The following is a 25819-nucleotide window of genomic DNA, read 5'->3' as shown; positions in this document are numbered from 1 at the left end:
TTTTGACCGTGACGTAATCTTTTTATGACGCTATATTTCTCGTCAATGTGTGACGCGTTCGGCTGTTCTATGAGACTGCCTGGCTGGCTGTGGCTCCGCGAATTCCCCCCGCCGCCAAGTCGTTTTTTTGTGGTTTATTTTGCATTTAGGTCCCAGGTAACATTATGAAGTTTTAATACGATCAATCGGACCTATTATCAAGTTAGTGTATCAACTTTTGAACGAACTACGCCCAGTAGTTTCCCAGCAATAAGCTGTTAAGTCGAGACACACACACACACACACAGACAATTAAAGTCTGCTGGACCATTGTACTAGCGTACTCGGGGATAAAGCTATCTCTTTCACAACATTCAGATACAGTAAAACCTGCATCTAGCGGACCCTTATTTCGGCGGACACCTTAGCATAAAGGACAATTCAAGTGAGGACGGATGTATTTTACACTCAAAAACACCTTAAAAGAGCGAACACCTCAAAGGCGCGGACGCGGACACCCTTTTTTTGTCCCGATTGGGTTCGTTACTTGTCAACAACGGACAAACCCTTGAAGCAGACAGCTTTTAGCAGACGCTGGTCCGCCATCTTGGTTCTGCAAATACAATCTCGCTGGCGATGTGAACGCGCGAGAAGCTTATTTTGTAAGCCAATGACAGCACTTGAAAGTTGATTTTTGCATGGTGCACGCTCATTGGTCGATGCCGTGAACTCACAAACAAAAACACGGGTTTCTACTTTCTGTACTGTGATGCATCTTCGTCTCATCCTTCGTCTTCGTCTCATGCCAAAACGAAAATTTTTGACTTTAGAAGAGAGAGTCGATGTCATAAAGAAATTGGACAAGGGGCTGTCCGTTCGAAAAGTTGCTGATGAGCTGAATTGCGGAAAAACTCAAATTTCCAACATAAAAGCTGATCGAACACAAATTCTCAGTCAGTGGGAATCCGGTGCCAGATCGACGGCAACATGTGTTAAGAGAAGAAAAACAACCTATGATGAGTTGAACGAAGAACTCTTCGAGTGGTTTTCAACAGCTCGATCAAAGAATCTTCCCGTGAATGGCCCATTGCTTCAGGTCGTAAGAAACCGATTGCATCTCTCTCTCTCTCGCTCGTTCTCTCTCTCTGTGACTTTTTCCGCAAACCCCAGTGATAAACTTACTGATTGTGGTTTTGTACATACATGTTGCAGACTATCCTTGAACTTTTTCTATTTGTCACTTTCTGCATGACTAATGCACAGTTTGGAATTTTTATTGACAATTGTTTTTCTGAACATCAAGTTTTGGTTTTCATTTTTATTACATGTAATGAAAGAAAATGAAAGAACTAAACATTCATAGGCACTCTATTTACATTTATATATAAACATGCACACATACATACAATAAAACTACATGTACCATTAACAAACAATCATGTAATTCATTTGGCTGTTGGGTTTTTTTCCCCAAAAAAATGTTAGCGCAGACCTGTGCACACTCAAAACGCTCATCAGTAGTAAACAAACCAAATTTCAGTAGTTTTTAAAATGTTTCAGTAGTAAGCTGTAACGACAGTTCAAGACATAATTCTGCTCACAAAGCACACACACTGAAACACTATGACGCAGTAGAATGGGAATTACTATTCATTAACAAGCCAAGGTGAAACATCAACACTGTTGTAACATTTGTTCTGAAAATGTCTTTGGTCTCGTCATTCTGACATTCATTCATCACTGGACTGTTTGCCAGCAGCTTTTTCGGCAGCAGCTTTTTTGACAGCAGCAGCCTGGCGTTTCCTCGCCTGCACAGTGGAGTTGTGGGCAGATTTTAGCTTTGCAAGCTCTTCTTTCGTGAAGTTCTTGCAGGTGTCGGAGAAGGCGATTTTACGATCTCCAGGTTGTCTTGAGAATAACTGAACTTCTTCTTTGGTGACAGAGCTGGTGTCTCATCTTCACTATCTGAATCTCGCACTCTTTTTTTCTTTTCCATGTTTCACTTCAATCACAAGTTGCCACGCAGACGCTGGACGAACTTAGTCTAAGAACAAAGACACGTGCGCTTCCGGTAAATCGGAAAACGTCTTTTCAGCGCAACGGCCAACTAATTGGTCAAAACATCTTAAAACAGAAAAAAGTACACATTTTTTGTGTGAGTAAAACATCGGAATTTCGGAATTTTAATTACAAATCCGTAGCACCGTATTCTGCATATAAAAATCGGAGAAATTACGGAGAAACCGTAGATGTGCACAGGTCTGTTAGCATATTCATAAGAAAGGACACCTTGCTACAAAGGACAGTGGCAAGGCTCCCCCAAGAGCGTCCTTTGCTCGCAGGTTTTACTGTAGTGTGCATGATGTGTTTGGTGATGTAGATGTAATCATGTGCATTTGTTAAATTATGTTTGTGTTCTGTGTGGAATTTTTATGATTCTGAACTTGCACAATACTTTCAGCTGCCATATGAAGGATAAACACAAACCTAAAGCTTTCTTATCTCACATATTTCAGGTTAAAGATCATTTGAAATCATGAGTTAAACAATATCATTTAAATGAGGCAGAAAAAAACCCTAAAGGTCTACTATGTGCAATGGACGCAAGCAACATCCTATGAATGTCGGTTTGCGTCTCCGCCTCTAGGCCGTGAAGCCAACATACAGTCACACTATCTCAGTTCTTGTGTGCACAGTTTTTACATAGATTTCAAAATACAGTGGAACCCCTCTCTAGCGACCTTGAAAATGTTGACAAAAATCGGTCCTTATGGAGAGGGGTCCTTACAGAGGGAGGGGGCGGGGTCAGGGGGCCTCAAAGAAAGTCAGATTTTCTTAAAAAAAGAAAACAGAGAAGTTTGAGTTGCTGACAACCGTTTCCTCAAGCAAACTGCTTCATTTCATGTTTGACATTGTCCATGGTGTCCACCAGTTCTGGTGCATGTACTACCCTGGCCAAGTTTCCTCTCAAGACATCAAAGAGACCGCCCCATAGGTTAAACTCCCCATAGGTTAAACTCGGTCACTGACCCGGGTGCAGGAAGTGTTTCCTCTCTCAGATATGAAAGGGGAACCACCTCTCATAGCTAAAACTGGGTCAATGACCCCTGGGAAGAAGGTCAGTGTCTATAAACAAGGCCACCCAGCTATCACAATGGACCTGCCTTTGATCTCGCCCCACACGGAAAATTCTTTTTTGTGTCTGTTCACAACATTCACTCGATTTTCGAGAGTTAAATATTTTATTTTATTTGTAGACGCCATGTCGATCTCCACTGCTTTTCTGTCCAAAGACTGTCTATTCTGACTGAGTTGAACGGTGTATGTTGGTCACGTGAGTTTGTTTTCTCGATGATTGGTTTGTGATGTTTACTCAGCCCACCCAACCATCACACCTCTCAGCGGTTTAGTGCCTTTGCTTACGCGAGACGGTTATAACTGGTTATAACCGGTTTGTCAGTGATGCGTTACGCTGACTGAGAGTCTTGGCTTTGTCTGACAAAGTCGTTACACAAGCTGTTAGGTCGGTCCTTAGACGTTAGAGCGGGGTGGTCGCTACACTGGTGACAACTATATAAGGAAACACATCGGTTAAAAAATAAAGGGTCGTTGTGGCGGGGTAGTCGTTAGAGAGGGGGGTCCTTGTGAGGGGTTCCACTGTACACTAAGCAACTTTGAAATCATTTTTGACAGAAAATAAACTGATACTGTAGTTACAAAGCAGGAAGGAGGGACATGTACAGGATTTCACCTTCTTCTTGAAAAAAAATTCTCTCATTGCAGAGTTCCGAGTGTTCTTAGAAGACATGCTACAAGGGAAATCTATGAATATTTAGGACTATTGAAACAGGCTACCTTGATCAGATGTATATCTGATTTGAGAATAACGGTGTATCTTTTCGAAGAGGCTGTTTGGTTTGAAGGCGTTTTTCTCTCTCCTGGAAGTGGTGCCGATATTCAAGGTGAACTGGTTCATGAAGCATGGCTGTAGGAGTAGATTATGTACAACTTTGATGGAAGCACCAACAAAGAACGAAATAGTCCGTCTAGAAGGTGAAACTGGAAGATTGGACCAGTCACTGCTGAATAAGATGATGCACCACTCGGAGGACAGTAGTGAAGTGTTTCCTGCCTGCCGGCACCTCTTTGATGACCTTCTCTACTTGGGATTCACTGAAACAAAGAGCATGTGCAAATGGGAGGTAATATTGCATGTGCTGAATGACGCAAAACCTAGGCCATGATACAGCTGTCACTTTGTTTCAACAGGAACAACCCTTGGATTCATCCTCTCCAAGAAAACGGCAACACACATAAAACAAAGTCCTGTGTTCCTTATTTTTCAGCCATTTTACCTCTAAATCTATCAACATTACATCTGTCGAACGCTCTTTGGTTTACTACTAGCTTTCTCTCCCTCTCTCCCTCCCTCCACTCCCCCACCCCCCCCCCCCCCCCCCCCCTCAACAAAGCCATAAAGCCATCTTCAGCTAGGCATGTGCTTGTAATTTTACATGCAAAAAACAAACAAACCATGATGCCACAAGAAACCTGCCCTGTAAGCTGACCAACTTTGTTACCTTATATGGGCGGGGATGTAGCTCAGTCGGTAGCGCGCTGGATTTGTATCCAGTTGGCCGCTGTCAGCGTGAGTTCGTCCCCACGTTCGGCGAGAGATTTATTTCTCAGAATAAACTTTGTGTGCAGACTCTCCTCAGTGTCCGAACACCCCCGTGTGTACACGCAAGCACAAGACCAAGTGCGCACGAAAAAGATCCTGTAATCCATGTCAGAGTTCGGTGGGTTATAGAAACACGAAAATACCCAGCATGCTTCCTCCGAAAGCGGCGTATGGCTGCCTAAATGGCGGGGTAAAAAAACGGTCATACACGTAAAATTCCACTCGTGCAAAAAACACGAGTGTACGTGGGAGTTTCAGCCCACGAACGCAGAAGAGGAAGAAGAAGTTACCTCATATCCCCCATAATGATGTGTGTCTGCCAAGTGAGCGGAAGGTGGGGGTAGCTGTCTGCAGGCATATCCACTGTGAGGGACACTTTTCGGAGTTTCTCGATGTTCCACAGCTGTGCTGTCACCCTGTGCATACAAAAAGACGACATGAACACTTTTGAGTGACCACTGGTAGAGAACAAAAGTTTCAACTTCCACTTCAGTTAGCTCAGAAATCTCAGGTTCATGTAACTAAAAGTATTGAGCACTGAAAAATGAAAAGGTTTCTGTGACTATTACTGAGACTTGGACACAAACTGAATGAATGTGATTACTTTTTCCTCGGTTTTCTGGCAGCTTTTGTACACAAAACTAAAAGCACAGGAAAGATAAGACTGCATCGTTTATATACGTTTCATAACTCAAAGCAAAACACTCACTGTTTGCCCTGGATGGTGATCTTGTACTTGAATGAGGCAGCCTTCACTTCCTGACACAAAGCTTTGATGTTTTCCACAATTCTCGTCACTTCATCTAGCATCTGAAACAAACACAAGAAATAACTTTTATATACTGCTATTGTAAAGGCAATAGTCTGGGAAGACCGATTAAAGATTTTTTGGATAAAATTTAAAAGTCAACCTAACCAGTGCTAAGTGGTGACATTTTCTAGGACCGTAAACATTTCAACACCAGTTCCATAAATGAAAATACTTACACCTGATAAAAAAACAAGAAGGGCAAAGCCCATACGACTCACATGCTTGACCTTGACAGCAATGACATCATACACTAAGAACTGCTTTACACATTTTTCCTACCAAAATACATGTGACCTTGACCCAAGGTCAAGGTCATCCAAGGTCATGCAACACAAAGCTGTTAATTCAAGACATAGGAAGTACAATGGTGCTTATTGGCTCTTTCTACCATGAGATATGGTCACTTTTAGTGGTTCACTACCTTATTTTGGTCACATTTCATAAGGGTCAAAGTGACCTTGACCATGATCATATGTAACCAAATGTGTCTCATGATGAAAGCATAACATGTGCCCCACATAATTTTTAAGTTTGAAACAGTTATCTTCCATAGTTCAGAGTCAAGGTCACTTCAAAATATGTATACAATCCAACTTTGAAGAGCTCCTGTGACCTTGACCTTGAAGCAAGGTAAACCAAACTGGTATCAAAAGATGGGGCTTACTTTGCCCTATATATCATATATAGGTGAGGTATTGAATCTCAAAAACTTCAGAGAAAATGTGAAAAATGTGAAAAATAGCTGTTTTTTAGGCAACATTTATGGCCCCTGCGACCTTGACCTTGAAGCAAGGTCAAGATGCTATGTATGTTTTTTGGGGCCTTGTCATCATACACCATCTTGCCAAATTTGGTACTGATAGACTGAATAGTGTCCAAGAAATATCCAACGTTAAAGTTTTCCGGACGGACGGACGGACGGACGGACGGACGGACGACTCGGGTGAGTACATAGACTCACTTTTGCTTCGCATGTGAGTCAAAAATGCAATCAAAGCGAACAATAAGTTGCAAAGTAAGACTTTACCTGCGGCAGCTCTGCCCTTGTGTTGAAGGTGTTGATGAACTGTTGGTGGGAGGCTGTGAGAGCGTCCACTGTGAGCTGTGTGGCCAGCTGTGCCCAGGCCTCTGACCCCTCTGCACACATTATGTCAACCATACAAACACAGGTATGAAACTTTTCTGCCAATTGGTAGATTTCCAACATTTTTAAAGCTCCAGACATAATTCTTGAGATAACACTAGATTGTACGATTTTGCATCATTTTCTCAAAAAAATGTCCTGGAGGTAATGCATGCTTTCCCGCTTTTATTAATTTTTATTATTTTTTATATTTTTTATTGTATTTGTTTACAACAGACGATTTTCGGAATGAACTCGGTCAGGTTTGCATGGCTTGGAAACATGTGCTCCTATCCACGTGTTTCCGACACACCCCTCGCTAGTGAGTGGCTCCTCCAATGTTTGTCAGAAGTTTTGGCAAGGGAATTCACTCTTCCACAACCAGTACAAACCCTACAGAGTTATTTTTGGGATTTGTCTATGTCATGACTTCATGTCTGAAACAGTGCTAGCATAGAATGATGCATTGTACCAGATTTGAGTCTTTTTGTTGTTGTAGCTTGTGAACCATAATACTGCTGCTTGAAGACTTTGTTATGACTGTCACTCCTTCCTTCCGGGACAGCTCCTCCAAACTTCCTTGAGTAGCCTCTCTTCTCTGCCTGTGGTACTCCATATTTCCTTGAGTAGCCTCTCTTCTCTGCCTGTGGTACTCCATATTTCCTTGAGTAGCCTCTCTTCTCTGCCTGTGGTACTCCAAATTTCCTTGAGTAGCCTCTCTTCTCTGCCTGTGGTACTCCATATTTCCATATTTCACCTTTGTGTTCTAACCTAATCCCTTTTTGTTCTTCTACCGTCAGTCTTCTCTGTAAGATGTAATAAACCCAGTAAACATTCTTTCAAAACAGAACAGACCTCTTGCGAGGAGCTTCCTTTGATATTTAGCACCCATGTTCTCCCATTTATACATAATCTGATCCTGTACCGCCATGCAAACCTAAGACGTGTCTACCTTTTCCCCCGAAATCGGCGTATGCTGCCCGAATGGCAGGGTAAAAACAATCACACTCGTGCAAAAACATGAGTGAACGTGGGAGTTTCAGCCCATGAATAAGAAGTGTGTACCTTTGAGACGACTGGTGGCAGTCATGTTGGAGACGGGTTGCTGTGGGGATGATGCACCGGTCAAGGTGACGGTCACGAGAACGGCGTCATACAGCAACAGATACTCCACACGCTCCTCCTCCACCCTCACTGGCCGCCAGCACAGCAAACTGAAACAGCAGACATTCGCAGCTACTGAACCCTTTGGCTGCCTGTTGGACGTCACCTAGGCTGAGCTACTGAACCCTTTGGCTGCCTGTTGGACGTCACCTGGGCTGAGCTACTGAACCCTTTGGCTGCCTGTTGGACGTCACCTGGGCTGAGCTACTGAACCCTTTGGCTGCCTGTTGGACGTCACCTGGGCTGAGCTACTGAACCCTTTGGCTGCCTGTTGGACGTCACCTGGGCTGAGCTACTGAACCCTTTGGCTGCCTGTTGGACGTCACCTGGGCTGAGCTACACCAACCAAAAGTGGGCACCACCCAAATGGGAGAGAACAAACCTTGGAATCACAACAAATCTCAAGTTGGTAACTTTCTTGTGCACCTCGGCCCTGATGTCCTGGGGAACTTGCTTTAACGGGCAACAACCTATTCAATAAACAACAAAGAAGAAGAAGAAAACAACAACAAACAAAGAATGTTTTCCTGTGTGGTGTACTCGTTTATACATCAAGTGCACATTGTTAGTCGTCAATGTAAATACATGTGATGCTTTTAAAACAATTATTTACTGGCATCGAACAGGTAGGTATCAATAGACCATGTTCGGAAATAACTCCTGTCAGGGCTTTTATGGGCTGTGCAAGAGTTATGGCCCTATGAAACAATGAGGCAACCACAAATGGCCACCGATCACTGCAGGACAGCAATCAAGATGGTAGTGAGTAGAGAACTTCGATGAGCATATTTTCAGAAGAAGAGGGCACACTGCACAAAATGCACATCGGATATCTATAATCGCCTGGTACACCTTTTCTCTACTGTGAAAGAAGTTTCACAGATCTGCCGAAATAATGGCAAAGTCTTGGCTGATTTGAAAGAAATTCTGGCGTTTTGTCGCTGCAAATGCTCAACGACATCCCTACCCTTAAAGCCATATGTACTCGATGACTATACACGCTAATTGCTTTACCAACAGCTGGAGACAGACTAAATTAAGTTCCCTGCAAAATATTGTGGTCTAGGACCCCTTAAATGTTGAGATATTTGAATTTTCATTTTGATCTGGATCGTCCTATTTATAGATTTGGCAACACATGTAACGTTGATGCAAGGGAGAGAACACCGCGGCTTTGTTGACATCCTCACTTTTTCAGAGGCTAGAACAAGCTGTAATGCATGTATTATGGTCCGCGCATGGTGACGTATCGTCATTATATGGTCTTATTGTGCGTTTGACATCGATTGTGGGCAAACTACACTTTGTAAACACGGGAGTGCATTAGTATGCCTTTAAAATGACATTGTCTGCACATTAGTTTAGTATTAACTGCTTGTAAGGTACTTAGAATAATAATAGGATTTGCGCTAACAAACATATTTATTATATGTATCATACCTGTGTAAAGAGGAGAGTGTCTGGTGCGCTTGTGCCAGCTGCGTCTGTCTTTCCAAGCTGATGTCCTGCCTCTGTCTGGCTCTGGTTCTCTCTGCTTCAAGCTCTGCCGATTTCTGTTCCAGCCTCTTTGCCGTGCTGCAGTCAATCACCACAGTTTCACATAGCTATACAATACATGAGACTCTTTCCTTTCTGTTAGTATTATCATGGTGCTTACACATACAGCGCAGCTGATGTCTGTTCCAGTCTCTCTGCCATGCTGCAGTGAATCACCTAACTGTTTGGCATCGCAATACAAAACATACAACTGCAATTTCAAAATAGTTCTACTTGAAAAAGAATGGTTGAATCTTTCAAAAGTAGTCTTTTGGGGGATTTTATATAACAAATAATTCTGTTCAGTTTTTTTCTTTTCTTCTTTATTTCTTATTTTTCTGTTCATTGTTGTTTGTTTTAGAAGAGGTGGGGGAATTTTCGTTTTGTTTCTGTTATGGATCTTCCATTAACCAAGTAATCAAATTAAAATGAAATATGCTCAGGGTCCCCACTGGTTTTTAGAAAAAAAATTCCATGACTTTTCCATGACTTTCCATGAGCCTCAATAACATTTTCCATGACTAGATCCACAGGTCGCCATTTCCGAACACGCAAACTTTTTACGTCTTGTCACTGCCAGTTTTGACACTGGCTTGCTTTGCACTGAATTTGAGTCAGTTTCTACGCAGTGTCTCTTCGACAAGCAAGTCAAGCATTTGCTACGCAGTCAGATTATCGGTAATGTTTGCTGGTCCTGTCATTTCACTAAACTGGACCAGCCACTGTTTGTATCCATCTGCACTTTCGTAAATTCCGTTTCGTAACCGTCACTGTGACTTGACGAACTGTCATTTTTTTCACCGCGATACACAGTTCATTGCGAAGATCTTCCTCGGTAATTCGTTCCAATTCCGCATACTTTTTGTTGTCAAGAAACAACTCGAAAGAAAGTTTCATTCAACCTCATCATCCTCCATCTTGCTTGTCGAAGCGCTAAAGTACTTTATCGATGCAAAAACAAAAGCAGAAAACTTCGACGAAACTGACTCAAATGCAGCGCAGACGACACGACGAGATAACGGAAGGAAGTGAGCCTCGCTTTGGCTCAAGTGCCGTTAACAAATACCGTTATTCTCGTATGCAAATACGAACGAGAAGTTGGTCATACGAACAAGCCTTGTGCTGGCGACGCAAATCGCTGCTGGCTGGCAAGGGGGGGGGGGGGGGGGGTGTGTGTGTGGGCGGCTGGGCAACGAAAATCGCCGCTGGCGTGCTAAAGGTTAATTTTTTTTTCTTTTTGTTAAATTCCATGACTTGAATTGAAATTCCATGACTTTCCAGGCCTGAAAAATTAAAAATCAAATTCCATGACTTTCCAGGTTTTCCATGACCTGTACGAACCCTGTATGCTTCAGCAAAAGTACAAGATTACTGCATAAAAGCATATTTTCAACTGATATTCTTCATAATATTCCCTCAGCTTACCTTTCAGCCTCTGAAATCCTCTCTTGTAAAGTAGAAAGTTCTGAAAAAACAGAAATGATATTAAAATCTTTTTGTTTTAGTTGTCAAAACATAGCAGCTGACAGAACAAACTGCATATTAGAATTTAGAAAAGGCAATCTTGAAAGGCATTCTAGCTTGCTGGCACACGCACACACAATGATGCACTCTCACAGAGCACATTACTGAACACATTATCAACAAACCACAGGCAAACAAATCACACACATGCACAACACATACAAAAACTTGAACGAAAAATATTAGCAAAGCACCACAACGTTTTCAAATAGGAACACGAAATGTTTTATGGGGATGTGGGGTGCTTATTTTTGGTAAAAAGATGATCCAGACCAATAACCAATAAGAAAATAAAAATGTCATCCCCTAAGGTGAAACATACCTGATTGTTGCTGTTCTAACTGTTTCTGTTTGTTTTGACGTCTTACACTTAGTTTCCTGGAAGATACTCGACTTCGAAGCAACTCCATTTCATTCTGAAGTCTGCCAATATCTGTAGGAAAAATAGACACACAACAAAATCGTGTAATGTGGAAAACTGACTGAAATGCAAACAAAAATAAGAGAAAAGACAAAAAAGGGAAAAAAAATACAGAAAAGAAAGGAAATGGATTAAGATGATTCAATGAAAATATATAATGAGGGAAAAACAATCTGTGACAGTGAGTGCAGCAGTAAAGAAACATATCAAAGAAAGCAGGAAAAGAAAATGCTTATATAACTCACCTTTTGTCATGTGATAACAATATGAATCCAAAAATTTTTGTGTGCTGATCTGATGATTTCCTCCTTATCGACCTGAACTTGACCCCATTCTGATATGTATCAATCCATTCCGTCAATAAAACTAAGAATATTTTGCAGATACAAACTTTCTACGCTTACTGGGATCAATACAGAACATGTTCATTAGACTATTTAATTAAACGAAGGTACCTGCTCACTGGAGGGCCTCCCATTACGTCACTGCACTTACTGTGATTAACACTCTCTGTCATGGCTCCCAAACTTTCTGCCCCTGCTGTCATCTCTGACATGTCCCCCATCACAGCCTGGTATTTAGCCTGCAATTAATCACAAACTGAACCGTGATACTAAAAAAAAAACCCCACATTATTTTGATGAAGTTCTACTCTTTGTGTGTGTGCGTGTGTGTGTGTGTGTGCATGTGTGATTGTGTGTGATTGTGTGTGTATGTGTTTGTATGTGGATGCATGTATGTGTTTGTGTGATTGTGTGTGTATATGTGTGTTTGTATGTGGATGCATGCATGTGTGTTTGTGTCACAGTATGTGGGTGTGTGTATGCGTATGTGGAAGGGGGGGGTGCAAACATGTATGTGTTCTCATGTTTCAGAGAAAGCATCTAAAACTTCAGAACTGACACGAATAGCTACATCAATGCGAATATATGAAAGAGAGTAAGGAAAACTTCACAAAAATAATAAAGGTAGTGTACAAATCTGTAATGCAACCCTCGTACAGACCTTGATATTTTCTGTGAGGGCAGTCAGCATGTGGGCTTTGTGTGTCTTCCAGACGGCCTGTGTGTGTTCCTTGCTGGCACTTTGCAGCTTGCGAACCTGTTGTCTGAGTGATGGAGACTGCAAACACAACCACACACAGCGTTTAGACAATACAATACAACCGAGAAATTATGAATTGTGGCTGACAATTATACAAAATGAACATCATAATAACAACACTAAAATACATCCATATTATAAGCAAATATCACACTTATAGTGACACACTCATGTGCGCAGGCTCACGCACACACACACACACACACACACACACACACACACACACACACACACACACACACTCACACAAATCTCCCTGTTCTCAGGCTTGTCATCTGCATGGTACGCTGGATTCAAAGAGAAAAAAACCCCAGCAATTCTGACTTCTGGTTTATTTCATTCCTGTAAACAGGGATGTTGCATTTGGAGCCACTGAAACACCTAACACTTTTTTAATAGCTGAAAGCTTTCTTGTCAGCAGAGGTGCTGCACTTTTTCAAAATTCAAGATGAGGAAAAGGCGATGCCTTGGACTGACACATTTGAGAATCTATGAAACTTCCATCACAATTTTGGCAACATCCTTGCAATAAGTACACATTGCGCAAAAAAAATACTTGCTCAGTTTACTGCATAACATACATAACATTGAAAGACGTGAGAAAATGTGCACCCTTGTGTAACTGTAATAGCAAAAAATAAAAACTTTGTACGGGCAACAAGTGGTTTGGAGCTAAAGTTAAACAAACAAAATCAAAACAAAAACACACACAAAACAATTATAATCATAGAAACCACATTTCTTCTTCTTCTTCTTCGTTCATGGGCTTAGACTCCCACGTTCACTCATGTTTTTAGCACGAGTGGATTTTTACGTGTATGACCGTTTTTACCCCGCCATTCAGGCAGCATACGCCGATTTCGGGGGAATAGAAACCACATCATAAATAAAACAACATAGTGAGCAGGAATATGTTGATCACATACCTTTGAGGGCCCCAAAGGGTTTAAAATCGTGATCGTGATTGGCGTTTTTTGACCTTTCTGTGACCGTGATTGCCGAAATTTCAATTTCTGTGATCGTGATGGGACTTTGCCCGTGATCCGTGATGACAAAAAAATCAAGTCTCGTGATCGTGATCGTCATTTGTTTTCGTGATCGTGATGGGCATTATTGCAAAGCATTTTATTTTCAACGTACATTTTTCACAGCTGTATCACTCTATGATCCTCTATTCGTCAAGCAAGGAGCCAATCCTGATTGAAGGGAAGCAACAACACAAAAGAGAACCAATCACACAAAAAAAGAGATCCAATCAGAAGGCGAATTGCTAAAGCCTGCCAAACTTCATCCAATGGAAGGGCTTCGTGCTAAAGCCTTTTGAGTGCATTCAGTCAAATTCGAATTCGAAGATAAACAAGAAGGGCAAAGCCCATACGACTCACATGCTTTACACATTTTTCCTACCAAAATACATGTGACCTTGACCCAAGGTCAAGGTCATCCAAGGTCATGCAACACAAAGCTGTTAATTCAAGACATAGGAAGTACAATGGTGCTTATTGGCTCTTTCTACCATGAGATATGGTCACTTTTAGTGGTTCACTACCTTATTTTGGTCACATTTCATAAGGGTCAAAGTGACCTTGACCTTGATCATATGTGACCGAATGTGTCTCATGATGAAAGCATAACATGTGCCCCACATAATTTTTAAGTTTGAAACAGTTATCTTCCATAGTTCAGGGTCAAGGTCACTTCAAAATATGTATACAATCCAACTTTGAAGAGCTCCTGTGACCTTGACCTTGAAGCAAGGTAAACCAAACTGGTATCAAAAGATGGGGCTTACTTTGCCCTATATATCATATATAGGTGAGGTATTGAATCTCAAAAACTTCAGAGAAAATGTGAAAAATATGAAAAATAGCTGTTTTTTAGGCAACATTTATGGCCCCTGCGACCTTGACCTTGAAGCAAGGTCAAGATGCTATGTATGTTTTTTGGGGCCTTGTCATCATACACCATCTTGCCAAATTTGGTACTGATAGACTGAATAGTGTCCAAGAAATATCCAACGTTAAAGTTTTCCGGACGGACGGACGGACGTCCGGACGGACGGACGGACGTCCGGACGGACGGACGGACGGACGGACGGACGACTCGGGTGAGTACATAGACTCACTTTTGCTTCGCATGTGAGTCAAAAATGGCGTGCAGCGGTACTGTCATCGAACTTCTGTTATATTTTGTGGATTCAAACCAGACAAAACTGAAAAGCAGGCGGCGAGAATGCCTTCCTTGATGGAAAGGTCAGGCTACGGGTCCGTCTTTCCGAAGACAAAATGTCAAGGTATGTTGATCTATTCAGGGCCGGACTAGGTAAGTATAGGGGGGGGGTGGGGGTTACAGATGGGGGTCCAGGGGGCGAAGCCCCTTGGTGGGGGTCCAGGGGGCTTCCTTGGTGAGGGTTGCAAGGAAGCTGAACGTTTTTTGATGTTTCTGGAGGGAAAGGAAGCCTCTCCTTGAACGAAAAAGGTAAATTCGACAGCAAGCTGTATAGGCAATGAAGAAGAATTGAGATTGTAAGGACTCATACTTTTCATCACAAGAATCGTTGAAGATAAATGTCTTTCGAAAGGGGGTGAGAGGTGCGATTTCTCCTCGGATTTCATGATGTTCCAGATGCAACCCCCCCCCCCCCCCCCCAAAAAAAAAAAAGCGTTTGGGAGGTACATGCTTAAGCCGGGGGGGGGGGGGGGGGAGCATTTCATCCCAGCAACGTGGACACGCTTGGCATAGATTCTAATTGTCGCTTCTTTGCATTAAGCTTGGATTTATTTTAGCGCCTGTAAACTTATCAACAATGGGTTAAATTCAGGAACTATGGCGGGGAGACGTGCCATGTCAAAGTCGATCAAAGTCATGTTCGTTGGGGATTTTGTTATTATAGACTCTACCATCACACATACATGTACTTTAATTTCAATCCACCCAATAGTTTTTGAGAAAATGGGTTTAAAAGATTTAGCTCTGGAAATGTGAAATTGTGCAAGTATATATTCATGTGTGTGAGTGAGGGTGTGGGAGTTGAATGTGTATGAGTGTATATTCCTTCACCCACCTTCATGATTCCTAGACTGACCTTTAGTCAGGATTATAGACTCTACCATCACACATACATGTACTTTAATTTCAATCCACCCAATAGTTTTTGAGAAAAAGGGTTTAAAATAGTTAGCTCTGGAAAGGTGAAATTGTGCAAGTAGCCTATATATATATATTCATGTGTGTGAGTGAGGGTGTGGGAGTTGAATGTGTATGAGTGCAGGGGCGGATTAGGAGGGGGGGGGTTACAGGGGTTCCAGACCCCCCCCCCCCCCCCCCCCCGGCTGTAAAAAAAATAAATTAATACTAACTTTAAAAGAAATAATGAGTGGCTGCTGACACCAGTTGATCATGTTTAAAATCAAGGATAAGCCATAAATTTTTCATAAAATAGCTAAAACTCTTCAGCTTCTGGGGGGCTAAGCCCCCCAGACCCCCCAACGGGGCCTTGCCCATGTACCCCACAAGGTCTACCCCTGGACCCCAGGTTGTAACCCCCCAACCTCTGGCTTAACTGCTCCGCCCCTGGAGTGTATATTCCTGTGAGTGTCTGAATGACTATGAGAGAGAGAGAGAGAGAGAGAGAGAGAGAGAGAGAGAGAGAGAGAGAGAGAGAGAGAGAGAGAGAGAGAGAAAACAATGAAAACAACATTCTTGTTACTGATTACAAATCATGATATGTATTTCTATGTGTGAATGAAAGAGAATTCAAAAAAAATAATACAAAAGTGCAACAGTTGTCACTTTGTGTTGAATAAACAATAGATCCAGAGGAGCGAATAACTGTGTGGTTGTGTTTACTTTGACACGTGCTTTCTGTACCTGCAACTTTTACCGTGACCGTGATTTGCCACTGGTGTTCGTGATCGTGAAAACTAAAATCAAGGTAACTGTGATCGTGAAAGCTAAAATTTCCCTTCCCGTGATCGTGATGATACCCCCCCTTTGGGGCCCTCACCTTTTCTGCTTCTGCAACAAGGTTCAACTGTGAGATCTGTTGCACCACCGTACTCTCCAGTTCTTCTGCTGACTCCTCTTCTCTGCCAGAACAAAACACAAATAATACATAGATTACACTTTCTGTTTTCTTTACCCATGCGTTTGTGTTTTCTTACTTCTATTAATTGTCAGTGAAGTCCTGAGATAGGTAAATATTGCTGCAATACACTCAAAAGCATTTTTGCTTTTTTGTGTGCCCCTATACTTTCCCCTAACATTGCATTGGCAAGAACAAAAATCAGAATCTACTGGAAAATGATAATTACATAAGGTACTAGAATGAATACCCGCTTCGCCGGGTAGCCGGCTTCGCCGGGAAGAAGTACTTAGAGCCGTCCGAACTATGGACCCGCCAAGCTTAGGTCCCTCCCAGATTCGTGGAATGGGAACAGCACGAAAATGATTCAGTGGCCATAATGCCATTCCTGACCATATCGAGTCCCATCCTTGTCGACGAATGTAACCGTGTTAATCACCTTTAGAGGCGAACTCCACTCAAACAGGACTGAGCAAGTTATGGCTTCTCAAAGGAAGGCCAGTACATAAAATTACACAAAAGCCGCCAGACCACATCACAAACAGAACTGAAGAATGCACAGGTGTTGATTACATAGAGACACACACACTTACACACACACACACACAAACACAGAGAAGCCGTATCTATAGAGAGATAGATGACAGTGTATTTTTCGCGTGGCTATAAATTGATTCGACCTTTGCACTTTTACAGTGAGGATAATTTACGGGTCCAATTTACGTTCTGTACACTGCGTTGACCTTCTAAAAATAGGTAACAGTAACAGAACGCCGGGAATATCCGAAGACGCTCAGCGCAGTGGACAGCGCAGTGTAGTAACTTACAACTGAACGGGAAAGCCACACGAAGGAAGGGAGATAAACGCCAAACACTGGAGAAGATAAGGAAGAGTTACTTATAATGGTGAAATGAACACAAAAACGAAAATGAGTTCAGCGCTGCGCGCTGAGAGCACGTGTTGAAATATCTCATCGATGATATTGTGTCCGGGGTGTAGCTGAATACGGTGTCCAAATTTGAAAAAGATCCACCGAGAACTTTGGCGTTGTGATGTGGTGTAGCGGCTATGGTGTGTCGGTATGGGGGCCCGGGTAGCTGAGGTGGAACCAAAATAGCTGAGGTGGAACCAAAATCGGTTCCGCGCTGCGCGCTGAGAGCACGTGTTGAAATATCGACCAGGTTGTGTCGTGTCCCGGGTCTACCTGAATATGCCCACCAAATTTGAAGCAGATCCATCGAGAACTTTGGCCGTGCATCGCGCACAGACAGATACACAGACACACAGACACACAGACACACAGACACTAGTCGTATATATATATAGATATTCAGCAAGAATTCAGGAACACAATCAGTGCAAAATCAAATTAAACATGGACTCCATTTTTACAGCAGAGAACGAGAATATGTACACAAAACTATTTAAAACTAATCACATAGTGACTATGTGTGCAAAAGACACGTTTAAACCAATCAGTCCCTGTGACATCAAATGGTGGACTTGCATTAATTTACCTTTCCAGTACGGCAGTCAACTTCTTGAAGAAATCAGCCTTCAGGTCACACTCAGGCTTCATCACCAAGGCCAGGTTCAGTCGATCCTCAACAGTTTCACACGGAACATCCTGCATATGTAACATGCAGAAATCAACGATCAAAAAACAAGAACGGTTATGGGTTACTTTATGTAACATCTAATTATTCATACACAAAATTAACAAAAAAATTAATGCACCACCCAAACTTGGTTTCCAAATTAACAACAAATGCCTCTTTTCTTTTGCAAAACAGGCTTGATTCTGAGCAAAACTCTGTCCAGTCAATTTAGTTCAGACTATCTGTATGCTTCCGCTCTATACAACAGCAAATTACATAAACCCAGAGCCAACACTTTTTTACAACCTGCACTTAGTAATTATTAAGCATATCAGGTAATATTTGAAAGGTGATTTAAACTAATTGACTGGGCTTGAGTTTTCGCATGATGAAACTGCTAACAAAGGTATTCTAAACTGATTTTCACCCAATACATACATCTGTGAATTTAATGATTTATGCTAATCTATGCTTTCTACCATCCCACTCTAATGTGCTATTTGAAGTGAACTTACCAGCCTAACAATACCACTGCTACGTCGGCACACTCGTCCTTTCAGCTCAAAGTCTTTGATTCCAAGCTGCTCACATATCTGGAGGAAACTGCTGGGCTGGTTGCCGTTATCCTGGATTGAACACAAAAATCAAGATCATTTGAAGAAAAGGCTGCGACTCCCTGAGACTAATAGTAATAGTAATACAACAAAATGTAAGGCTTCTTTTTAAGCCTACTGTCTATATGATACTTACCGAGACAGTACTATTCTTGCACATTATCTATTATAGGCCGAAAAAATTGGACAAAACGCTGAGTGGGTACAATTATCTCCCATAACCATGCGCCACCGTGGATCCCAAGCACTGTCCGAGTGCTTCCCCCTTACAGGATGTAGGTGGCGCGTCCTCTTTCTTTATGAGCTGCAGACCCTCAAAAAGCCCATAACATATCAAGAGGGGAGGCGGGAGGGAAACTCTAATAGTACTGTCTCGGTAAGTATCATATAGACAGTAGGCTTAAAAAGAAGCCTTACAGTCAATATAACACTTACCTCGACAGTACTATTCTTGCACAGAATACCAGAGTGGTGTGAGGGTGATATGTAGAGTATTAAACTCCTTAATCAAAATCACTTAAATCCAAGGATTAAGATACCCAGGCAATTTTCGAACAGTACTACCGTAAAAGAAAATATACCCAAGAAACATATCTTAGACTGACGTGACCATGCTGGCAACCACTGCTGTGTGGTGAACTCAATGTCAAAGTCCAGGCCACTCAAAGCTTGAATACCACTGAGTCTACGGCAAGTGGCTAAAGCGATGAGGAACAATTAGTCTTAAAAATCAGCAACTTGATACTGATGCCTGCCAGGGGTTCAAACTCATTGCTACGCAGGAGTTTGAGGACCAGGAAGACATCCCCCTTGGGAAATGAAACCCGAGGTTTAGACACCGCTGCATTGCTAATACCCGAAAGGACATTAGCGATGAGGGAGGACCTGATCAAGTGTTCAGACCATGCGACCAGTAGCGGCCGCAATCGTGGAAGTGATGGCAGATTTGTATCCAAGAAGAGTCTTAGAAGAAAGACTCTTCTTTTGATACACTTCCACCAGGAAGTTGGCCAAGTCCTGTGTTGAGGGATAAAGCGGCTTTATCCCCTTGGACAAGGCGAAGGTGGCCCAAGCTCTCCAGCGTAAGTCGTAGAGCTGATTAGTTGATCGCCTCTTAGCGTTCAAGGAAAACTCTACTGAACTCTTGTGCAATCCTAGTGCAAGCAGTTTGGAGCGCACAAGAGCCATGCGGTCAAGCACAGACTCTCTGGACGTGGATGAGGGAGGCATGACCGAGGCTGGAGCAGACTTCCCCCGTCCAGATCCAGAGGTAGAGGGTCTACGTGGGTGAGACCGCGAAGATCTGGAAACCACGGAGCTGTTGGCCAGTAAGGCGCGACCAAAATCAGTCTTGGTCGTTCCTGCAGATATTTTGCCAGCACCCTCGGAATCAGAGATGTCGGGGGATAGGCGTAAGCATCGAGGAGCCTCCACAAGAGAGTGAATGCGTCCAAGTGGAACGCATTCGTGTCTCGAAAGGGGCTGACGTACCTGGGAAGCCGAGCGCTGAATCGAGTTGCGAACAGATCGATCAGAGGACGGTCCCACCTTGCCCACAGACGCTGTAGAACGTTGTGAGCGATGGTCCATTCTGTGGAGAGAACCTGATCGCCCCGACTGAGAATGTCGGCCAGGGCGTTCAGTTTCCCCGGAACGAACTGGACTGACATCCGGACCTGATTGGTCTGGCACCAGAGCAGAATCTCCTCCGCCAACAGGGAGAGGGACCGAGAATTGGTGCCCCCCTGGTGGCGAAGGTAAGCTAAGCATGTGGTGTTGTTGTCCCCGTTGAAAATCAGAGGGGCCAAGGACAGGCCGAATGGGAGGGCCCGAAACTCGAACACTGTGCCCTCCCAAACGAACCGGAGCAGATGTCGGTACCCCGGGGCCACCAGGATGTGGAAGTAAGCATCCTGGAGGTCCCAGACGTGGCCCAATCGTTTGGCCGGATGGCCAACCGGACCGACGAAGGGGTTTCCATATGTGGAAGTAAGCATCCTGGAGGTCCCAGACGTGGCCCAATCGTTTGGCCGGATGGCCAACCGGACCGACGAAGGGGTTTCCATCTTGAACTTGCACCTGTGAAGGTACAAGTTCAAGGTGGAGAGGTCCAACACCGGCCTGAACCGGCCATCCTTTTTGGGGACGGCCGTCCCTTTTTGGGGACGGTGAACAGGCGGGAGCAGAACCCCGGAGAAGGCTGAGAAAGGGGGTAGACCGCCTTCTTCTCGACCAACGAGTTCACCTCGTCCTGAAGAGCCTGCCATCTGGCAGGGTCTCGAGGAGGGGGGAACGTCAATGGTAGAGCGGACAATGGAGGTTGTGACGACAGCGGTAGAGAAAACCCCGACCCCACCACCCTCAAGATAAACTGGTTGGAGACCAGTCTGCTCCACATGTCGCAGGCCCGAAAAAGGGAACCGACGGACGAAAGAGGGGCAACTTGAGGGGGCGTCAACGTAGGGCCGGGACTCACTGAAAATTCTGCTGGCGGGCAGGCGCAGGCTTGCGACCACCCCCCCTGGTGGTGCTGCTTCCCCTTACCTGTCTGAGCACCCTTCTTCTTGCTTGGGAGCACGAGAAGCCGGGGCCGCAGGGGGGAACGCGACAGGCGCCTGAGAGGAGGAAGAAGGAGGCAGTGAAACTGGCTTCTTCTTCTTCTTCTTCTTCGGCTGGGAGCTGGAGGTGACTGTAGCACTTCTCTTACTCCCCGCCGCCGTCGCCGAAGCAGCGAGGCCAACCATCAGAGAATCAGTGTTCCTCCACAGAACGAACAGTGTCCGGATGAAAGAGGGAAGAAGGCTGAGGAAACGTGTTCCTCAGACTCTTCCTCATATCCGGAGGCACTATAGAAGTAGCCAGAAAATGATCACGGAACAGGGCCAACAAGTGGACCTGTGTTCCAATGGCCAATTCTGCCGCAGACGTCACGCACGATCGCACGGCATGCAAAGCCCGATCCACTCGAACCGTGTCAAGGACCCGAGTGGAATCGGACTCTGCCCGATCGGGAGGGTCCAACAGTGTGGACAGCGTGCTCATCCATGTCAAGGCCTGTGATTGGGCCTCGACTGTGGAAGAAACGGTGGCCTCAAGATTGTGGAACGAAGCAGAGCTCAGTTCCACCTTCTTGACCGAAGGCACCTCCCCAACGAACACATCACCGTCAGCCCCACCCTAAACACTCGAAGTCTGGAAAGGGAGAGTTCGAGAGTCAAAGGGAAAAGGGAGGGACGAAACAGATTGGACACGAGGAAACAGTGGAGGTGCGCCTCCCGAAGGAAAGCACGGCACTGAACCCGCGTCCTCCCGAGGAACATAGGTCGCGTTTGCACGTGAATCTGTACTCCTCAGGCGATGTGCTGCCGCTTCCACCGTGGCACTAAGACTAGGGTGGAACGCGAATTGCCGGCGGCCGGATCGTTCATAAAACGAGCCGCCGGCAGATGCGGCGTGTGCCTCCCGCGCCCGGGCCGAAGCGGACTCAAAGGACGAGAGGGCGTCTCAAAGGACGAGAGGGCGTCTCAGGGAAGGACGTCCTGAAACTGTTCAAACGTCCTTCTAGCTGTGCGAGGGCAAGCCTCCTGCCTCTCGTCCTCAGACCCCGGGTCCACGTCCTGTGTGTCAACACTAGACGACTGTAAGGCTTCTTTTTAAGCCTACTGTCTATATGATACTTACCGAGACAGTACTATTCTTGCACATTATCTATTATAGGCCGAAAAAAAAAATTGGACAAAACGCTGAGTGGGTACAATTATCTCCCATAACCATGCGCCACCGTGGATCCCAAGCACTGTCCGAGTGCTTCCCCCTTACAGGATGTAGGTGGCGCGTCCTCTTTCTTTATGAGCTGCAGACCCTCAAAAAGCCCATAACATATCAAGAGGGGAGGCGGGAGGGAAACTCTAATAGTACTGTCTCGGTAAGTATCATATAGACAGTAGGCTTAAAAAGAAGCCTTACAGTCAATATAACACTTACCTCGACAGTACTATTCTTGCACAGAATACCAGAGTGGTGTGAGGGTGATATGTAGAGTATTAAACTCCTTAATCAAAATCACTTAAATCCAAGGATTAAGATACCCAGGCAATTTTCGAACAGTACTACCGTAAAAGAAAATATACCCAAGAAACAATACCTTAGACTGACGTGACCATGCTGGCAACCACTGCTGTGTGGTGAACTCAATGTCAAAGTCCAGGCCACTCAAAGCTTGAATACCACTGAGTCTACGGCAAGTGGCTAAAGCGATGAGGAACAATTAGTCTTAAAAATCAGCAACTTGATACTGATGCCTGCCAGGGGTTCAAACTCATTGCTACGCAGGAGTTTGAGGACCAGAAAGACATCCCCCTTGGGAAATGAAACCCGAGGTTTAGACACCGCTGCATTGCTAATACCCGAAAGGACATTAGCGATGAGGGAGGACCTGATCAAGTGTTCAGGTCTGCGACCAGTAGCGGCCGCAATCGTGGAAGCGATGGCAGATCTGTATCCAAGAAGAGTCTTAGAAGAAAGACTCTTCTTTTGATACACTTCCACCAGGAAGTTGGCCAAGTCCTGTGTTGAGGGATAAAGCGGCTTTATCCCCTTGGACAAGGCGAAGGTGGCCCAAGCTCTCCAGCGTAAGTCGTAGAGCTGATTAGTTGATCGCCTCTTAGCGTTCAAGGAAAACTCTACTGAACTCTTGTGCAATCCTAGTGCAAGCAGTTTGGAGCGCACAAGAGCCATGCGGTCAAGCACAGACTCTCTGGACGTGGATGAGGGAGGCATGATCGAGGCTGGAGCAGACCTCCCCCGTCCAGATCCAGAGGTAGAGGGTCTACGTGGGTGAGACCGCGAAGATCTGGAAACCACGGAGCTGTTGGCCAGTAAGGCGCGACCAAAATCAGTCTTGGTCGTTCCTGCAGATATTTTGCCAGCACCCTCGGAATCAGAGATGTCGGGGGATAGGCGTAAGCATCGAGGAGCCTCCACAAGAGAGTGAATGCGTCCAAGTGGAACGCATTCATGTCTCGAAAGGGGCTGACGTACCTGGGAAGCCGAGCGCTGAATCGAGTTGCGAACAGATCGATCAGAGGACGGTCCCACCTTGCCCACAGACGCTGTAGAACGTTGTGAGCGATGGTCCATTCTGTGGAGAGAACCTGATCGCCCCGACTGAGAATGTCGGCCAGGGCGTTCAGTTTCCCCGGAACGAACTGGACTGACATCCGGACCTGATTGGTCTGGCACCAGAGCAGAATCTCCTCCGCCAACAGGGAGAGGGACCGAGAATTGGTGCCCCCCTGGTGGCGAAGGTAAGCTAAGCATGTGGTGTTGTTGTCCCCGTTGAAAATCAGAGGGGCCAAGGACAGGCCGAATGGGAGGGCCCGAAACTCGAACACTGTGCCCTCCCAAACGAACCGGAGCAGATGTCGGTACCCCGGGGCCACCAGGATGTGGAAGTAAGCATCCTGGAGGTCCCAGACATGGCCCAATCGTTTGGCCGGATGGCCAACCGGACCGACGAAGGGGTTTCCATCTTGAACTTGCACCTGTGAAGGTACAAGTTCAAGGTGGAGAGGTCCAACACCGGCCTGAACCGGCCGTCCTTTTTGGGGACGGTGAACAGGCGGGAGCAGAACCCCGGAGAAGGCTGAGAAAGGGGGTAGACCGCCTTCTTCTCGACCAACGAGTTCACCTCGTCCTGAAGAGCCTGCCATCTGGCAGGGTCTCGAGGAGGGGGGAACGTCCAGGGTAGAGCGCACAATGGAGGTTGTGACGACAGCGGTAGAGAAAACCCCGACCACACCACCCTCAAGAAAAACTGGTTGGAGACCAGTCTGCCCCACGTGCCGCGGGCCCGAAAAAGGGAACCGACGGACGAAAGAGGGGCAACTTGAGGGGGCGTCAACGTAGGGCCGGGACTCACTGAAAATTCTGCTGGCGGGCAGGCGCAGGCTTGCGACCACCCCCCCTGGTGGTGCTGCTTCCCCTTACCTGTCTGAGCACCCTTCGTCTTGCTTGGGAACGCAACAGGCGCCTAAGAGGAGGAAGAAGGAGGCAGTGAAACTGGCTTCTTCTTCTTCTTCTTCTTCTGAGGCTGGGAGCTGGAGGTGACTGTAGCACTTCTCTTACTCCCCGCCGCCGTCGCCGAAGCAGCGAGGCCAACCATCAGAGAATCAGTGTTCCTCTGGCGTGTGGACTCCACCACAGAACGAACAGTGTCCGGATGAAAGAGGGAAGAAGGCTGAGGAAACGTGTTCCTCAGACTCTTCCTCATATCCGGAGGCACTATAGAAGTAGGCAGAAAATGATCACGGAACAGGGCCAATAAAGTGGACCCGTGTTCCAATGGCCAATTCTGCCGCAGACGTCACGCACGATCGCACGGCATGCAAAGCCCGATCCACTCGAACCGTGTCAAGGACCCGAGTGGAATCGGACTCTGCCCGATCGGGAGGGTCCAACAGTGTGGACAGCGTGCTCATCCATGTCAAGGCCTGTGATTGGGCCTCGACTGTGGAAGAAACGGTGGCCTCAAGATTGTGGAACGAAGCAGAGCTCAGTTCCACCTTCTTGACCGAAGGCACCTCCCCAACGAACACATCACCGTCAGCCCCACCCTAAACACTCGAAGTCTGGAAAGGGAGAGTTCGAGAGTCAAAGGGAAAAGGGAGGGACGAAACAGATTGGACACGAGGAAACAGTGGAGGTGCGCCTCCCGAAGGAAAGCATGGCACTGAACCCGCGTCCTCCCGAGGAACATAGGTCGCGTTTGCACGTGAATCTGTACTCCTCAGGCGATGTGCTGCCGCTTCCACCGTGGCACTAAGACTAGGGTGGAACGCGAATTGCCGGAGGCCGGATCGTTCATAAAACGAGCCGCCGGCAGACGCGGCGTGAGCCTCCCGCGCCCGGGCCGAAGCGGAATCAAAGGACGAGAGGGCGTCTCAGGGAAGGACGTCCTGAAACTGTCCTTCTAGCTGTGCGAGGACGAGCCTCCTGCCTCTCGTCCTCAGACCCCGGGTCCACGTCCTGTGTGTCAACACTAGACGACAGACGCTTAAGAGAGGCATCCGTGACGTCAAGACGCCGCGTGATGTCTGTCATGTACTGTTGGAAAGTACGAAGCATAGCTTCGGAAGTTCCATCAGAAACCGGCAAGGGTAGAGGATCAGTGTTAACCTC

General features: G+C 45.5%; 2 protein-coding genes across 2 annotated transcripts in view; both read right to left on the bottom strand.

Annotated features, from left to right (window-relative positions):
- LOC138952474 (uncharacterized) lies at positions 1-24366 on the bottom strand. Its single transcript, XM_070324151.1, has 2 exons — positions 22280-24366; positions 1-2466 (listed from the first exon to the last, which is right to left on the bottom strand). The coding sequence occupies exon 1, from the start codon at positions 24349-24351 to the stop codon at positions 23344-23346; it is 1008 nt and encodes a 335-aa protein (XP_070180252.1). The 5' UTR covers positions 24352-24366; the 3' UTR covers positions 1-2466; positions 22280-23343.
- LOC138953278 (uncharacterized) overlaps positions 1-25819 on the bottom strand; it is a 44175-nt gene continuing 18356 nt past the window's right edge. The window contains exons 4-16 of the mRNA XM_070325077.1: positions 18542-18652; positions 17946-18055; positions 16350-16431; positions 12245-12361; positions 11735-11822; positions 11141-11251; positions 10720-10759; positions 9199-9333; positions 7660-7808; positions 6499-6608; positions 5370-5470; positions 4951-5076; positions 1-4152 (exon numbers count right to left, since the gene is read on the bottom strand). Of these exons, the coding sequence (XP_070181178.1) occupies positions 4056-4152; positions 4951-5076; positions 5370-5470; positions 6499-6608; positions 7660-7808; positions 9199-9333; positions 10720-10759; positions 11141-11251; positions 11735-11822; positions 12245-12361; positions 16350-16431; positions 17946-18055; positions 18542-18652 (1377 nt within the window). The 3' untranslated portion in view covers positions 1-4055. The remainder of the gene's footprint in view (positions 4153-4950; positions 5077-5369; positions 5471-6498; positions 6609-7659; positions 7809-9198; positions 9334-10719; positions 10760-11140; positions 11252-11734; positions 11823-12244; positions 12362-16349; positions 16432-17945; positions 18056-18541; positions 18653-25819) is intronic.

The sequence above is a fragment of the Littorina saxatilis genome, linkage group LG17 (genome assembly GCF_037325665.1).
Source record: "Littorina saxatilis isolate snail1 linkage group LG17, US_GU_Lsax_2.0, whole genome shotgun sequence".
NCBI lineage: Eukaryota > Metazoa > Mollusca > Gastropoda > Littorinimorpha > Littorinidae > Littorina > Littorina saxatilis.
This window is presented reverse-complemented; position numbering and strand designations above follow the sequence as displayed.